Source organism: Leptonychotes weddellii, chromosome 1 (assembly GCF_054177405.1).
Source record: "Leptonychotes weddellii isolate Sample4059 chromosome 1, ASM5417740v2, whole genome shotgun sequence".
NCBI lineage: Eukaryota > Metazoa > Chordata > Mammalia > Carnivora > Phocidae > Leptonychotes > Leptonychotes weddellii.
Genome location: NC_138369.1, coordinates 189,575,206 through 189,592,844, shown reverse-complemented (window position 1 = coordinate 189,592,844; position 17,639 = coordinate 189,575,206). Strand labels below are relative to the sequence as shown.

The 17,639-nt window shown below is 50.1% G+C and overlaps 1 protein-coding gene across 2 annotated transcripts; it reads left to right on the top strand.

The window, feature by feature from the left end:
* Positions 1-396: 396 nt before the first annotated feature.
* RSPH1 (radial spoke head component 1) lies at positions 397-17,639 on the top strand. Of its 2 annotated transcripts, none has more exons than XM_081800496.1 (4): positions 397-2,034; positions 3,328-3,490; positions 4,255-4,398; positions 15,305-17,639. In XM_081800496.1, exons 2-4 carry the CDS (start codon positions 3,364-3,366, stop codon positions 15,448-15,450), a joined length of 417 nt encoding a protein of 138 aa, XP_081656622.1. In that variant the 5' UTR covers positions 397-2,034; positions 3,328-3,363; the 3' UTR covers positions 15,451-17,639. The 2 variants fall into 2 exon arrangements, with proteins under 2 accessions (XP_081656622.1, XP_081656629.1); XM_081800503.1 differs by lacking the exon at positions 15,305-17,639 and adding an exon at positions 6,989-7,185 and having other exon boundaries at positions 408-2,034.

The following is a 17,639-nucleotide window of genomic DNA, read 5'->3' as shown; positions in this document are numbered from 1 at the left end:
TTTTTTTTTTAAAGATTTTATTTATTTATTTGACAGAGAGAGACACAGCGAGAGAGGGAACATAAGCAGGGGGAGTGGGGGAGGGAGAAGCAGGCTTCCCGCCGAGCAGGGAGCCCGATGTGGGACTCGATCCCAGGACCCTGGGATCATGACCTGAGCCGAAGGCAGACGCTTAACGACTGAGCCACCCAGGCGCCCAGAAGTCCAGCATCTTTACACAATTTTGCTACTGGTTTGACTATCTTCCTCAGAGAATTACCTGTTCATATCCTTGCTGACAAGTTGTTAAAACATACTTTAAAGCTTTGATAAATGCATTACTATATGCACTTGAATCTGTCCCTAGACTTTCTAATCTGCTTCATTGATCTCCATGGGGAAATCTGTAAGCAGATTAGAAAGTCTAGGGACAGATTCAAGTGCATACGGTGGTAATTTAGCTCCTGAAAAGGGCGTCATTTAAACTAATGAGGACATGATGGGGAGAAGTCAAGGAGCGGTGCTCAGACAACTTGATAACCATTTGGGAGAAAAACAAAGTCACTTTGTTATCCAGCGTGAGATGAAGACATGCACTAGAGGGAGTGAAGGTTTAAATGTAAACAAAACCACAGAAAAAAATACATGTTCATTAACTTTGAAATGAGGAAAGAGGACTTTCCAAACAGAAATATAAAGGAAAACCCAACAGATTTTGCTTGCTAAAAATAATCCCTTATTGATTAGAACGCACCATAAAGAAAATTTAAGAGATAAATTACCAATGGGGTCAGGATATTTGTAACATTAAATATAAATACATAAAGCATTTGCATCAATCAATGTGATTTAAGTGGTCAAAAATGTTGAAAAAAATCCAACCCTACTAATAGCTTAAAGATGTGACTTCATGATGAGATCCTGTTTTATATATCTTTAAAAAATGTAAAGATAGAGCAAAATGTTAATGCCCAGGAAAAATAAGAGCCCCTTGTTTGAAGACAAGGGGCTCTTAAGTGCTGTTGTGGGAAGGAGAATTATTGGAGCCTCATTCTGGTCAATATATAAAAAAATAGGTGTGCCTATATATTTTGCGAGTATATATGTACACACTGTGTGTGTGTGTATACAAGAAATTCCACTTCTGAAAACTTCCCTGAGGAAAATATCAAGAATGTACATAAGACATGACTCCGAATGTGTCTCCTGCAGTGGTCTTTGTCCAGGGTTAACATCGGCATGCCAAATATTAACAATAGTAGATGGGTAAAATAGATTCTAATTCTTAAGTGAAAGAAAATACCAGATTGAGAACTGGCATTGTGGAAGACTATTGGTAAATATGGGAATTCATTTATGCCATGTTTCTAGGTAGAAGTAGAGTATGAGTCGGTGTGTGTAATTACGGTCAAACTTTTATTTAGGAAAATCTACGTACTGGAAATAAGGAATAAGGCTATAAAGACTATGTCACAATATACATTTTTTAAAGATCTCATTTATTCATTTATTTATTTAGAGGGCAGCAGGGGGAGGGGCAGAGAGAATCTCCAGCAGACTCCACGCCTAGCGCAGAGCCTGTGAAGGGGCTCGATCTCATGACCCTTAGATCATGACCTGAGCCGAAATCAAGAGTCAGATGCTTAACCGACTGAGCCACCCAGGGGCCCCAAGACCATGTCACAGTATTATTAGCACTTCTATCTCTACCTCATTTGCCTGTGGGTCTGGACTTAGTGAAATTTTTGTAATAAATACATTACTTTTGTAAAGATAAAACTAAAGTTTAAATAACGAAGCAAACAGGCTCTATACTTGGTAATTCCATTGGCCATCAGTTCATAAAAGCTGTCTTTAATCCGCATTGGCTGTCCCCCTGCCTGACTTTGGGCAGGTTTTCTGGAGGTGACATCTCCGCGGCATTTTGCGTGCTCCGTTGGGTGGTGAAGAGTGAAGCCCTTCTTGGTCTCTCCTTGCCCGCAGCCTATAGGCCCTGGAAAGTACGTGTTTGATATCGGATGTGAGCAGCATGGGGAGTACCGTCTAACAGATGTGGTGAGTGGCAGAGTGCATACAGCATCCTCTGTCCGTAGGCCAAAGAGCTGCCTGGGGGTATTGAGCCCACAGATCCCATCAGGTCACATGGAAGTCATGCCAGCTCTTGGCAATGTTTGTGCTGTCATCCCCCTGTGTGCGCGTGCCTCGGTCCAGACCCGAATTCCCGGAACTGAGCGGTATCACGTCACTGTTCCCGTGGAAGCCCCCATGCAGCTGCGGTCAGGGGGAGCAGCTGGCCATTGCCATAAGCCCCCAGAACCGCTCCTGTTCAGGAATAAGCCTGGGGAGTTACACACAACCCGAGGGCCTCAGTCTAAGGCCGCACCTGGGCTTTCTGGGATGACGACCGGGGCTGTGATAAGCAGAGAAATCGGACAAAGACCACAGAGGACGCGAGGCGACGGCTCTCCAGGTGTGGTCCGGGGCCTGCAGCATCGCATCCCCACCCACGACGTCCTGACGCAGAAGCTCCGACCCCTGTTTTCACGAGCCCCCCGGTGATTCTAGGGCACTGACATCACCCTTCATGGGGATGGAGCTCAGAAATTTGGCAACCAAGCCATCTAGTTCTGAGCGACTCAGCGGAAGTAATAGGTAGGTCTCTGTCACTCTTTGTCATAGGTATCATTCTCTATGTGACAGTGACATTTCCCACATTTACTGATACTCAGATCTTGGGAAATTTGTGACAGTTACAAAACTGGGGAGTAGGCTGGCATGCTCGGCCCAATGGGCGTGTGCTGGCTGCTCAGTTGCCGGAATTGTACACTCTTACAAAAGATCCCACATTTAGAGAGATCAACTCTCCCTCTGCTTTCATGGGATTTCATTTCCCCCTTAATCCTTGATTCTACAGCTTTAGTATTCAGGCCCTTCCATGCTATATGGTCGTCTTAGGATGCCTCCAGCCCTTTCCTGCCAGGGAGGCTAGCTAATTATACACAAAAAATCTGAGACCCGGAAAATGTGACCGAGCACATGAAAGCCACACCCGGTCTCGGTCACTTCTTAACTGCTCCAGAAGGCTGGGAATGTCAAGTCCGGAAGCCGCTCATGGCAGGAGCGGGAACATGAATGTGCCACGTGGTGATGCCTGTCTGTGCCTCGTCTTAGCGATTCCAAGATCCACCTTTGAGCCGAGATCCCACCAGGGGCAGCTGACAACTGGGCTGACCACTGAGCCGTGGTGTCATGGTGGCCGAATGTCCACCCCCCCCCCCGCCCGGGGTAAACATTCCACCCCAAGTCTACACACATGCTGGTAATTTTACATTTTTGAACTTAAATTAGGAAAGAGGAGAAGAGGAGGAGGAGGAGGAGACGACAATGATGACCGTGGTTCCAAAATGGAAAGCCACCAAAATCACAGAACTGTCTCTGTGGACCCCAACCCTCCCCGAAGAGCAGCCACCTACGGACGGGCCTGGCCCAGAAGAGGCTCCAGGAACCGAGGGTACGGGGCGCCCCCAGGGTGCTGGCACTGGGCATCTCCTCTTTGTGGGCTTGGGACTCTGGGCCTGTTTTGTGTGCAGGATAATGGGGGGGGGTCAGATCCTGCTGGGGGTGGAAAGGGGGGGGCAGTGGGACTGACTGGCTAGATGGACAACTTGGTTGGTCCCCTGGGAAGCACTGCTACTAAAAGCCCACCCCCCTCGGTCTGCGACTGGCTGTGAGCCTGAGCCTGGGCCAGGGCTGAGGGCAGCCCCGTGACAGCCGCAGCTGTCCGTCCCCATCCCAGTGGTCTCCCTGAGAAGTAGCCAAGGTGCTGAGGGCTGTTGGAGAAGGTTACACTGGGCAGGAGTCCTCATGTATTGGGGTTCCTCCAGCTGGAGAGATCTGGGGTGGAGACAGCCCCAGGCATGGCAGGGTCAGGCCTCCCCTCTCTGGTCTCTGCTTGTGGGCATTCCCTTCCCTTTGGAGAGCAATGCTCATCGACTCTCTGGAATTGTCACCCATCAGCTTGTGAACCCTGGGGAACAGAGTGTAGCTTCTCGGTGGGAGGTAGACGTGCCCCATCTGAACCCCTTGCCGAGATGGGGCTCGGGCACTCCAGATCTGGGCTGGACTGGGTGACTTCAAGCAGGAGAGGGGGGTCCCCAGAGGGGGTGGCAGACACACTATCAGCAGGAGGGAGTGGGCACTGACAGGCCAGGAAGCAGCCGCCTGAGACCCAGGCCTGCAGCCTACGTGAGAGTGGTTCCTGTGGCTTCATGTCAGGTGGCGGGGAGCTCTCGGAGGAGGGCCAGGCTCTGGCAGATGTTTCTGAGGGGGAGACTGACTCCATGAGGCCTGGGGAGGACGATGGAGATGGCTCCAGGGAGGAGGGCCGAGAGGATTTCCGATATGACACCATCGACCAGGGTGAGCACGCACCCGGGCCCAGGGAGGAGGTGGGCGCACACTGGGGAGGGCTCTCGGGTTCTCCTGTCTTTGACCTTGGCCTCATGGGCTGCCCCGGGGACTGGAACGAGATCTCAGGGGCCGGCTGAGGACTCGCACGGGGCCGTGGGGTTGTTGCTCTCTCAGGCACTCCGACAAACCCCCTGACTGTGTGGGGGACGGCCTGCTGCCCTGCACGGCCTCTCGCTCTCTGTCACGTGCTAATTATCTCCATTTTTACCAAAAGAGCAGCCTCAGGCTGCAGAGTCTCACTAGAGATTTATAACATGGCTTCATTTTTTTTTTTAAAGATTTATTTATTTATTTGAGAGAGCGAGAATGAGAGAGAGAGAGAGTACATGAGGGGGGAGGGTTAGAGGGAGAAGCAGGCTCCTCGCCGAGCAGGGAGCCCGATGCGGGACTCGATCCCGGGACTCCAGGATCATGACCTGAGCCGAAGGCAGTCGCTTAACCAACTGAGCCACCCAGGCGCCCCCATTTTTTTTTTTTTACCTGATTTTACCATGGTCGAATCACAGGAGTCTGATTAGGGGCCAGCAGTGCTGGGAATCAGCCCTTTTTAAGTGGGTTTGAGTGTACCATTAATCCAGAAGCCTCTGCATCTGCGGGTCACAGGCCAGGGATTCAACCTTCAGTCTGCTTGGGGCTTCAGGTTCCTAGAATCTTTGAAAAATCTTCCAAGTGCTGTGGGCACCCCAGGAAGTCAGAGAGGGCTTTCTTCTTGGAGCCCAGTTTCTTGTGTCTGGTTTAAGGCGGTATCTTGGTGGTGAGGGACCCAGTGGTCTGGTGGTTGCTAGGCTGGGGACCCCGTGCAGGTTAGTCTGTCTCTATTGCAAATTAAGAACAAATATCTTTTTTGAAGATTTGTACTCCCCATTTTTTTGAAGATAATCTCTGCAATAAGGAACTGTAAAACAGGTTTCCATCTCAAAGCGTTAGGCGCACACAGAGTTAGGCTTTTGTTGGCAGGTGAGTCGAACTACGAAGAAGCCCGCGCCGGTGGCTCGGCGGCCCGTGGCTGAGAGCGCAGGGGCTGATGCCAGGGGTTCCCAGCAGCAGCCAGAGGGACCTCCTGCTTGTACCCCCTGCATCCTGCGTTTGTCCCCAATGCCCTGAGGTTTGTGAGGATGGAGGAGGCCTGCATCTGCAGAGCATTTAGATGGTATACGGATGCTCCCTACATGGAGGCTATGGCTGATCCTGAGCACGTCTGGTGGGGGGACACCTTGCTTGCCCAACCAGGGGGCCCTGGAGGCACCAAGGGCTGATGGGAAGTGCGTGGAGAATCTGTGACTCGACCGCCCTGTGACCACCACTGACTGCGGTGTACCGGAAGGTGCATGGAGCAGGTGCGGCAGCATCAGAAGTATTTCTGAGGGCGGGGCAGTGGGCCGGGAGGGGAGGGGTGGTGCTACTCACACCTCCCAGGGTAGGTGCCAAAATGTCAGAATGCCTTAAACGAAAAACGGGCTAAAGTAAACAATGGGCCTAGTAGGCAAACGTGTCATGACAGTAACAAGAACTCAAGCTTTAACACGATTCCTACATTATGTCTGAGGTTCAGCCTACTAATCTCTTTTCATCGCCAGCAGTGAGGGTTATAGAGTTTACTTCACAATAAAAAATAACTCTAACTTTCAAGATAACATCAGAATGTAGCGAATCCTTGCCTTTCTTTTGACTGAAGCAAGGGCGAGCAGTGCCGCCTCACGTTTGTAAAGCTGGTCATAAGTGGACAGTGTGTGCAGGCAAAGATAGTTACTGAGCTCACTCTCATGGGAATATTCTCAGCATTGACTTTGATTTATCTTTTGCTTAGTTTATTGCTGCTGTTACAGGATTTTTTGTCCCCTTAGGTCTGTGGGTCTTGGTCACCCCACTTCGAAGGGTGAAGAGGTGGACCAGTCGGAGAGTGGTGGGCAGCAAAGCAAGAGTAGAAAGCTCCCGGAGAGGGAGGGGTCCCGAGAGATTTGCCCTCGGAGAGTCTAAGTTTAGGGGTTTTTATGAGTTCTTTTGCTATCTTAAGCAGTCAGGGCTGCCGAACCGTGCCAATCAGGGCTCTGGTCACGTATCTGTCTACCTATTAGGTTAATGTCCATGTGCTGATTGTCTTTTTTTTGCTGCCATCTGGGGGCTTATGTCTTAACTGCCCCTTGCCCGTGATATTGACAAATGCTTTGGTGGTTAATTGTCTTATTTTAGGACATTTTGCAGAAGTCACTTCTGCAAAGGCTGCAAAGCAGAACGTTAGTCCGGTCCTGTCTAAGCCGCAAAACGAGATGTCAGCGCTATTTTATTTTAGCTGTCCTGACTCCATATTTTCTTGTTGGGGACCCTGGCCCTGACTCCTAACTGTCCAATGCACTCCTAACACTGGTACTGAAGAAAAACTACAAAAGTCTGTATAAGATAAAATTTAACATTGTATTTTTTGCCCAGTAAATGCTTAATATTTATAATATTATTCATTGCAAAAGATCTGTTAGCACACAGAATTTCAAAATAGAAAAAATGAGTGTGGAATATACTCATGTTTCTTTTCTCCCCTCAGGAATTGTTAGTTTTGAAGAAGAAGAAAGTAAACAGTCAGAGCTACTAGAGTGAGCTGAAGCGAGCGGGAAGAATAGGAGATTATATCCCCAAAATGCTCTGTTATTTGGCCAGTTGATGCTAATCCATTATTAATCTTTCTCATTAGTTGTTAAATAGTGCACAGTATGAATAAATGTCTTCCTCATCCTTTGTTTATGGATGAGCCTCTGCGAGTTCTTTAAGCGGGACGTCTCCAGGTTATTTGGCTGTGGTTGTTCAGCCTTGTTTTCTCCTGGGATAAAGAACGATGTCACACACCCCTAACACCACAGAAGACGGTTCCTGGAGGTGGCCTTCTGGCCACGCTCATAGAGTAACACTTACTAAAGCTTCTCTCTCCAATCTCCCTTGAGAGAGCTACGAAGACCCTAGAAAATAATTCTGTGTGCAAGGTGCACAAAACAGCACAGTAAATAGACTTAGGGCGGGGCGCCTGGGCGTCTCAATTGGTTGAGCATCTGAATCTTGATTTCAGTTCAGGTCACGATCTCGGGGTTATGGGATTGAGCCCCAAGTCGGGCTCTATGCTCAGTGCAGAGTCTGCTTATCCCTCTGCTCCTCCTCCCAGCTCTCTCTCTCTCTCTCAAATCAATCAATCAATCAATCAATCAATCAATCAAGTCTTAAAAAAAAGTTAAGTTTGGGCTCGGGCAAGAAACCATCAGCTACCACTGGAGGGGGCGCTCCTGCCCATTCCATGGCTTCAGCAACCCAGTGTGGATTTCGGGGGACCCGGCAGATGGTTAAGGGGCAGGGCTTCCCACAGACATGGCTCTGACCTGTGGGTGCACACCCCTCAGGTCCTCCGGTGGGCAGTGGGGCTAATGCCTAGACCACAGTCACACTGTCTGGGCACCCCCTGGCTCGGCCAGCACCACTGTGAAGACATGTGATTCTGGAGGAGCCCCGTCCCCCCCGGGTCTCCCATCTCCCCAGATTCACGTCATCCTCCTCCATCCCCAGAGTCACTTGGAGGGTGGTGTCTCCAGTTCACCCCAGAATGGTCTCTGGAGTTGGTGTGCCCGGCACCATGTGCTGCATCTATGGTCATTAGGTCCCAAAACAGGGGGCTTTTTTAAGAACAATGCATTATGAACGAGGTATCCAAGCCTCTTTACAAAAACACACAGAACATTATGAATATAAAGTTGCATTAAGACAGATACTATTTTAGAGTAAGAAATTTCAAAAAAACTACAAACTAAAAAGCTGGTGAATCCACAAATAGCACATCTAAAAAACTATCAGAATACTGATATTCTAACACTTCTCCTACATTTTTGCCAGGATACTCTTTGCTAGCCTCTTCTTATGACAATAATTTTGCAAGATTTCCTGTAGGGAGATTAGGGAAGTCATCACAGCTATTCCTTTAGTGTGGTTTATAATTACTGACCATTGAGGAGATAGAACACCCCACATCTTGGGGTTCACGAAACTGCATCAGGATTGTGCGCTACCAACATGCAGTCTGATAAAACCCTACTGTGTGTGATTCACATCAAATATTGTATGTGCTGCATCATCACGTTTCTGACGGGAGAGAGTCCAACTTTATGTGTCTGGTGATTGAAGTAATATCCACAGACTAGAGCCTGGTGCTGTGCTCCTCAAACCTCGTTCCTCCACTCCCATAGATGTGGTGCTGGATCCACGAGACAAGGGCAGGTGGAGATCTGACCTTTGACCCCATATCTATGTGTCGGAGTGCTGGGTAAGTCACCAAAATGGGTGGCAGGGGTATTTCTGGAAGTTATTCCAGAGCAGCTAGCAAGAACTGAATTACACGTGGAAGTTACTACAAATCAGGAACATGCATATTTTCCAGAAACCCACACTGCCAAATCCCTCCCCAATTCAACTTACTTGGCGCTCCCTTAGTGTGTTCTCAAAGTGCCTGTGTGCTCTAAGTACCACACATCACAAGGGGACAGGTGTCTGAATGCCTCAGAGGGAGAAGGGACAGGGGACTTAGGTGGTTACGGTGGAGCACGCTGTGTGAGGCACGCTGTCAGGATGTGGAATGGCCTTGCGCTGGGGAGTCTTATGCCCTTTATTGGGAGCAGTCCCTCCCGCAACACTGGTTTGCAAGACCGAGCCGCTGCCCGCAGAATGTCGCAGCTCCTGGATGTGTCTGGGCTCTCTTAGCTTGTTCTGCTATCCCCTGTATTTCTTATTCCTAGAAGTTACAGCTAAAGGCTTGGTGGAGTCACCATTTGTGAATGGCTGACTAAATTCACCATCCTGTGCGTTGTGTACTTCCTGTGTCATCAGGTCAGAAGAGGAGTGTGTCTGGACTGCGTTAGTCCCCTGCCACTAGAAGTGGTGTGTGTGCTGTTACTTTGGCACTGTAGAGCCTCCAGTCTCCAGCCTCACTTACCTCCGTGTTTCAACACCGGCTAATGATCGTTGTCTGAATCACTTTCTTTTTTTTTTTTTTATTTATTTTCTTTTTTTTTAAAAGATTTTATTTATTTGACAGAAAGAGACACAGTGAGAGAGGGAACACAAGCAGGGAGAGTGAGAGAGGGGGAAACAGGCTTCCCGCTGAGCAGGGAGCCCGATGCGGGGCTCCATCCCAGGACCCTGCGATCATGACCTGAGCCGAAGGCAGATGCTTAACAGCTGAGCCACCCAGGCGCCCCTGTCTGAATCACTTTCATTGTTGTGTTCGTTTCCTGGGGCTGCTGTCATAAGTTACCATAAACTGAGCGACTTCAATCAACACTTCTGTCACAGGTCTGGAGGCTGGAAGTCCAAACCTGAGGGCCATGCAGAGCTCGGCTAGCCCGGAAGCTGTAGGGGAGGACAAGTCCTTGCAGCTCCTGGGGGCCCCGGTGCTCCTTGACTACCTGACACCTCTTCGTCTGTATCATCACATCTCCTTCTGTCTCTCTCTTGTAAGGGCCCTTGAGAGGCTTAATCACCCCTGCAAAGACCCTTTTTCTGAATAGGCAAGATTGACAGATTCTAGGGATTAGGACCTGAAATCTTTGGGACCACCATTGTTTAACCATAATTGTAATGGTTACAATTTTTTCTAAATCTACTGTCCCTTCTACATTTATTAGGCAGGAAAGTTTTGGGTTTATTCGGTTCCCATGAAATACAGTCCTCCTGGGAAGACAGGATAAATGCTTCTTTCCTTCTCTTGAATAATTTTAAAAGCAGGATGTTAGTTTTTTTTTTTATTTAAAGATTTTATTTATTCATTTGAGACACAGAGATACAGAGAGAGAGAGAGAGAGCATGAGCAGGGAGAGAGGCAGAGGGAGAGGGAGAAGCAGGCCTCCCGCCGAGCCAGGAGCCCGATGTGGGGCTCGATCCCAGGACTCTGGGATCATGACCTGAGCCGAAGGCAGACGCTTAACCATCTGAGCCACCCAGGCGCCCCAGCAGGATGTTAGTTTAATGGATGCTCCAAATGCTGGCACATTGGTCTGTCCTGGATCTCTCTTTTTTGAGTGGTCCTCATGGACTCATGGATTTTCATTGATTCAGTGTGTTTCAACCCACTGTGATCCTTGTCTTTATCGTGCTTAAATGGACAGCTCTGGCCGCTGGTAGCTCCTCATACCCACTTCTGGTCATTTTGACACAACCCCATCAGTCCTTGAAAATTTCATTACATTTTCCAGTGGTTTTGATGTTTTGTAATTTATTTTTATGTAATTTCAATCTTACAGAAAAGTTGCAAGAATAGTAAAAGGAACTTGTATATGCTTTACCCAGACTCCGGAATCATTTCTATCTTGCTCCATTTGCTTTAGAAAGAGAGCATGAAAAAGAGAGAAAGAACAGTATATGTGTGTATAAGCATACTTTTGCAGTTCCGTAATCATCCTTATCTGCAAGCAGTATGTTCTCAGACTCCTGGCGGATGCCTGAAACCATGGGTAGTACTGAACTCCGTATAGACTTTGTGTTCTCCTATACATACATACATGTAATAAAGTTTAATTTATAAATCAGGAACTGTAAGAGATTAGCAACAGTAACTAATAATAAAATAGAACAGTTATAACAATATAGCGTGATGAAAGTTGCATGAATGTGGTCTCTGTCTCACACAGTATCTTATTGCCCTAAGCTCACCCATCTTGTGATGACGGGAGATAAGATGCCCATGTGATGAGGTGGAGCGAGGTGAGTGACATAGATTTTCTGACCTAGGGTTAGGCTACTTTTGACCTTCCAACGATACATCATCTGCTTTTGGATGGTTGTTGACTGTGTCGACACAAAATGAATAAACCTTTTAGAATCTCTAAAAAAAGAAAGAGTTTTCTTCAGGCCCAGTTAGGACAGTTGTCCAGGAAACAAGCTCTTCACAGGGAATAATGTGCTCTGGAGAATGAACAGTTTTTACAGAGTTATATACTTTTTTTTTTTTTTTGCATCTTGTGAGAGCCCAAGAGATTACAGATTAGCATATAGACAGGAATCACGAGTTTTATCGTAAAGGAATGTGGGGAGCAGGGGCATTGATGGGAATCTGAAGGACAAGATGTTCTTCAGATTACTCATTCACAAAGCAGGTGCACGATGTGTGGGTGGTGGGCCAGAAGTCAGATTTTGGTTTGAACAAAGTGTACGTACCGTCATGCTGACTTAGAAATCTAAATCGGTGCTGTAGCTCAGAGCTTCAGAGGGTTTTTCTCTCAACTGCCGTAACTGTACTGTGGAGAACGGAACCACAGGTGAGGTGGGCCATGGTAAACAGATACTACTTTTTTCAGAATCATTTGAGTGTAAGATACGCCTAAATATTTCAGAGTATATTTTATAAAAATAAGGGCATTCTCTTACGGAACCACCATGTAATTAGCAAAATCAGGAAATCTCACATTGATAGGATTTGCTAGAATTTCCCCCGTCCACACATCTTCATTCAAATTTCATCAGTTGTGTCCATATTGCTCTTTCTAGCTAAGGCAAGTGATACTGAGTGTTAATGCACGTGCTTTTTGGATGTTTACGCGTCATCCTTTGTGAAATGTCTGTTCAAATACTTTTCTGGTTTTTAAGTGGCTTATCTTATTTTTTGGATTGTAAAGATCTTTATTCTGGATACGGGTCCTTCCCCAGATGCATGTTTTCTGTCTGTCCGCAGCTTGCCTCTTTGTTTTCTTGACAGAGTCTTGATGAGCAGAACTTTGCAGTCTGGTGAATCTAATCAGGCAGATGTATCCGCAGGATTTGAGTGTCCTCCTTTCTGGCTTTTTCTGCTCTTGGATTCTCCGCTCACTTTCCGGGGCTGTGTCTGCCCCGAACCCAGTCCTCTGGCCCTTCAGGCCAGGCAGGGGCCATTGGGGCTGAGGTTGCTCTGCACGGTTGTAGCGGCTGCAGGCTGAAGCCACACGAATGGGTGTCACGCTCACCACCTTTTCCTGCAGCTGTTGGCTCTCTTCTAGAAGCTGGCTGCCTTTTGTCCCCTCTCCACTGGCATCCGGGCCTTGTTTTGTAACTTGCACAGAGTGCATAGCTGTTATTCGCGGGAGGGCCGGGTCCAGAAGGAGCTCACCAGGTGTGGAACCTGCTGCGTGTAATGCTGGGGAGGGCAGAGTCCTGTTCGCCAAATGTCTTTGTCATGAGTGGAACAATTACAACATTCCTCTTGACCTCAAGGTGGAAATAGTTCATATTTCAGGATGTCCAACACTGGGGCTGTCCCCTGGCCCCCACCAGCCCTGTGGCTTTGTCTCCTTGGCCGCGGCCCTCTGCTGGAGCCGTCCTGGGGGCCACATCCTTCCCTGCATGATTGCCTTCCTGGGTGAGGTTCTTGGGGCATTATCTCAGACAAGCTCCTCCACCTGCTCATTCAACCCAAAGGGATGGCCTGGAGCCTGTCTATGCCCCCCTCCCTAGCTAGGGATCCAGCCTCTCAGGGCTCTCTCTCCTGCCAGGTACACGAATGCCAGTTCTTGCTTGCTGTTTGGTTTGGTCTCAGTTTTGGGTGGGCAGGTAGGGCCATCTGGGAGCCATCGTGAGCCACCTTGTTAGAACAACAGACACTCCTATCACCCAGGAAATTCCAAGGGAGTTAGGAGCTTCGTGTCAGGAACCAGGGTCATAAACCAAATATCTCTTATCACCTAAGAAACGACAGGGTTTTAGGATGACCAAGAACAAAACCTCAACCGAGTAAATGGAAAGATCTAATTGGCTTTACTGGGGGATTCACGTATGGGGCAGCATCCCACTGGACAAGTGGAAGGGAGCTCCAAGGGGTTGCAGAAAATGGAAGGCTTTTGTAGGCAGAAATGGGCAGGACAAGGGAATTATTAGCAAAAGACGAAGAGTGGTTTCAGGCAAGGTCACCTTCCCGTGGGAAGGCAGGGGGTCTCATCCTGCTGGCCACCGGCTAGTGCCGGTCAGGGAATTCCAGGCTGAGGTTGGAAATCCCACCACTGGGGAAGGCTGCAACTCTAGTTAGGTTGGTATGAAGTCTTGGGGGGCACAGCTACAGTTTTGCATAATTTGCATCTTGGTAAATACAAGGTAAAGGTAACCTATGTTCATAGCTTTTATTTTATCGAGACAGCGTCTAATCGAGCTGAAGCGTTCACTATGTACTTTGATTTTGGGTTTCTGTTTTACCTGGACTCTCTTTGGGTGGCTTTTCTTTGTCCCTTTGTCCTCTGCTAAGGAGAGCTTCCCGATTTATTTTTATAATGACCTGTGTAATGACTACTGCCCCCACAGGAACGGAAGGCCCACCGACCTATGGTCCTCTGAGATCGGGATCCCAGCAGGACACAGATGATACTCTCAAAACAGGGCAATTCAAGGGGGCACGTCGTAAAATGTCTCTCTGGAGACGTGAGGACTGGGTGTAGAAAACTGGCTTCAGTCTGGGATCTGGGAAGGAGTCAGCAGACCAGGGCTTCTCATACCTGAACGTGTCACACAGCACTTGGTAGGCATCTCCTTCGTGTCCGGGGACGCCTGTGAGCAAGGAGCCACAACACACATGCCAAGTCACTGTTGTCTTGCCATCCGCGTGCCTCCTCGAGGCGTTGGGGCCCGCCTGGTCCCTGATGCTTGGGTGCTGCTCCCACTCTGGGATCCCATTATTCCTGCTGAGATCGGAATTCAGCGCCAGCTCTGTGCCCCCCAGCATCCCCTCCAGGCTGCAGAGGACAGCCCCCCAGGGCTCTGTAAGGACGCCCATGCAATTTTGTTCTCTGGGCCCCGCAGGGGAGAGGCTGTGATGAGGACGTGGCTGAGTCACTCGCAAAGAACACTTCTGTGTCCCAGAGCCTTTGACTTCTGTCCTGTATAGCAGGCCGGGACCCCAGACGGTTTCACCTCATTAATTCTACACCACCCTTGTTCAGGCTTCAAGTAGTCAATCTGGGGACTTATTAACCGCACCTTTGGGCCTTAAGTCAACGTGTAAATCCCAGGCCAGGGCAGCTACGTCAAACACTTGAAAAAATCTCGACTTACGCCATCCCAGTTAGTCTGGCACTTGCTAGCGGGTTCCTGCTGGGCTGCTGGGGGACCCGCAGTCCTCCCCTGTGCGGGCAGCTCCCTCCTGGAAAGGTCTGTGCCCCCCCAACCTGGGCTCCCTTGGTCTCAACTCTTCTCTGACCGGAGCGATGAGAGGTGGTGGGTGTCCAGAGAACTAGCATCGGATCTGAGGCAACTCGCCCAGGAACAGGTGTAGGAAGGCTTTTGTAGCAGAGAAAGGTGGTTCCCTTCCTTGGGGGAGGGCAGGGGCGAGGAGTGGAGGAGAAAGGGAGGAGGGAGAGGAGGAGAGGGAAAGGGCGGGAGAGGAGAGAGGGGAGGGGATGCTCCTTTGCAGACCTGCGGCTTCAGGGGAATTTGCAGTTCCAAATCTTCAGCCTCTCATCCGTTTCCACCCAAATGTCTCCACTGTGTGTCTCTCTACTTCTCACTCCCTTTCTCCAGCACTCTCTCCTGGAGCTGAGCATTTTATTTTATTTTTTTTAAATGTTTTTTTATTTATTTATTCATGAAAGTCAGAGAGAGAGAGAGAGAGGCAGAGGCAGAGGGAGAAGCAGGCTCCCCGCCTAGCAGGGAGCCCGATGCGGGACTCGATCCCAGAACCCTGGGATCATGACCTGAGCCGAAGGCAGACGCTTAACCATCTGAGCCACCCAGGCGCCCCGAGTTGAGCATTTTGATTGGCCCTCAGCTCTGCCTCCCTTACAAGCAGACCCATGCTTGGTCCTCAGCTCATCTGCCCAGTGATCACGGGAGGAGCACCACTGACTCCCCGCGCTTGCTCTCGTTTGTATGTCCACAGTTCTGCGTTTCTCTTTCCTGGGCTTGTGCCTCCAGGGCCCCGAGAGGCCAGGGGACGTGCAGTCTGTGTCATTACTAGTAATTATGGTAACGGAGAGCCGCAGCTGGGGATGCCCCCATCCCTTGCCATCAGCCGTGCGAATGTGAGCGATAGGGACGTTACTGCACGCCGTGGGCGACCTACATCCTCTCCCAACCGGCAAGGAGGTGACCACATACGTGTTGCACGTGTGAGTAATCCAGGATCCGATAATGCGAGGAGCTGTTTCTCGAGCCACTCTTGAACTGATTACAAGGTTGCGGCAGGAAAGACCCCCCCCTCCCCGGCCCCGAGGGTAGCTTGAAAGGAACTATTTACAAAGATGAGGGAAACCTTGCAAGGGAGTGAGCTGTGGAAATAGATACCCCAACTCCATCGTCCTCCTTCATGCCATCGCCCCCGGGCTCCCCATCGGCCCGAGGGTGCAGGAGCCTGGGTGATGTGTCCACATGGGTCAGCCTGGGGACAGAGAGGCAAGTGGAAGCCATCCAGCTCAGCCAGTGCGTACCTAGCCCTTGGCACAGAGCCTGGCACGTGCAGACACTCACCAGTGAACGCTAAAGGAACACTTCTGGGAGGGGGAGTCTGGGGAAGAGTTGCCGGTTTTGTGAGCCCATCTGTGCATGCTGCACCCTCGGGTCCAGCCCCAAGCCGGGCTGTGTGTGCACTCCTGGGGCCCCTCTCTGTTCCCCGGGCCCCATCCCCGGGTGCACATCTGTCCTGTGGTCCTCTTTCCCGGCCACTGGGAGGAGAAGAGAGTGACTTTCAAGTGACACCCTACCCATGCCTGCAGCTTCCCTGTACTTTGGATTTTACCCAGGGGCAAACCAGAGGGAGTACGGTGGTTTGCTCAGCGTCCCGCCCGGGCAGCCCCACGTCCCACCCAGGAGGCCTGTCGCTTCTGTCACAGCCACGTGAGAGCAGAGAAGGCCACCGAGGGCAGAGGGGCCCACGCCATGTGGCCGTTGAAGCTCCCCTGTTGCCTGTGGGCAAATGGTGTGGTTTCCTCCCACATCTGGACTCGGCGGCAAGAACTTAGGCTCAGAGCTCATAGCGAGCCCCTGGGCAAAGCCGCAAACACCCAGAGGCCCCCTTGAGGATGGAGTCCCAGGAGCTGCCATGAGGATGGGGCTACTGCCATGCAGAGCCTCAGACTGGCCTGGGAATTTCTGCGCAGTGAAGAACCTGCTATTCTTCCCCGAAATTATAAGAAGAAACAAATACGTATATAGACCCGCAAGTGCATGAATGCACACATGTGTATGAGTCTAAAGAAAGTCACGGGACCATCTTCCCGTCATATAGGGGTCTTGCCTTTGAGCAAAACTGACAGCAGCACCTGGTCTGCGACTTCAAGGGGCCATCTCTGCAAGGGATTTGCAGTGGGATTCCTTTACAAAGCAGGTTTTTCTACAGCAGCGGCTCACACTCGGGCGAGCACCAGAATCACCCGGCGGGCTTGTTAAGCACAGATTCCTGGGCTCCACCCCAGAGTGTCTGATCCCCTGAGTCTGGGCTGGGACCTCCGTGGGTGCATTTGTAACAAGCCCTCAGGGCATGCAGGTGCCGCTGGCCTAGGGCCCACACTTCGAGAACCCCCGGCTTGGAGCCCCTTTGACACGTCTCAGGGTCACAGCAGTCAGGACCCTCGAGCTGATGCGTCCAGGTGCCCAACCTCCCAGCCGGCCGGCTTCCTGACGGTCCCTGAGTGTTAGGTGATGTCAGAGTGGCCCTGAGGATTCCACGAGATGAAGCAGGAATGTACTTAACCACACGACCTCCAAGGAATAAGCCTTCGCTTGGCTGTGGCCGCCACCGTCCGCCTCAGTCCACTCAGGTCCATTTTATCCAGCAGCGACCCGGAACACATCTGCCGAGGAAAATAGACTGGAAAACGGGTGCCTAGAATTTGGGTTTGTGAGAGTGTGTAAAATAGGTTATACGACATTACTGGGTTTTATTGCCTTTTGCAGATGCAGGGTAAATGTTTTTCATCGTGCCACAAAGTTATGAACTTTGACAGTCGCAGGGTATGTTAATAACATAAGGAGGATTATAACTGAGCGCCAGTAGGTTTATTACCACAATAAAAACAGCTGTGAAATACATTATAAGCCATTACACTTAGGGGAAGGGGCTCAGTCCGGTCTGAACGAGGAACAGGTGGTGCGTTTTTCTGGGCGGCACCTGCCATACTCAGCTCCCCGCTCACCGTCCCACCCACCTGCCCACGGCGGGAGCTCCTCCAGGGCAGGGTCCGAGCCTGCGGTTCTGTCCCCAGGACCCCTGGGGGATG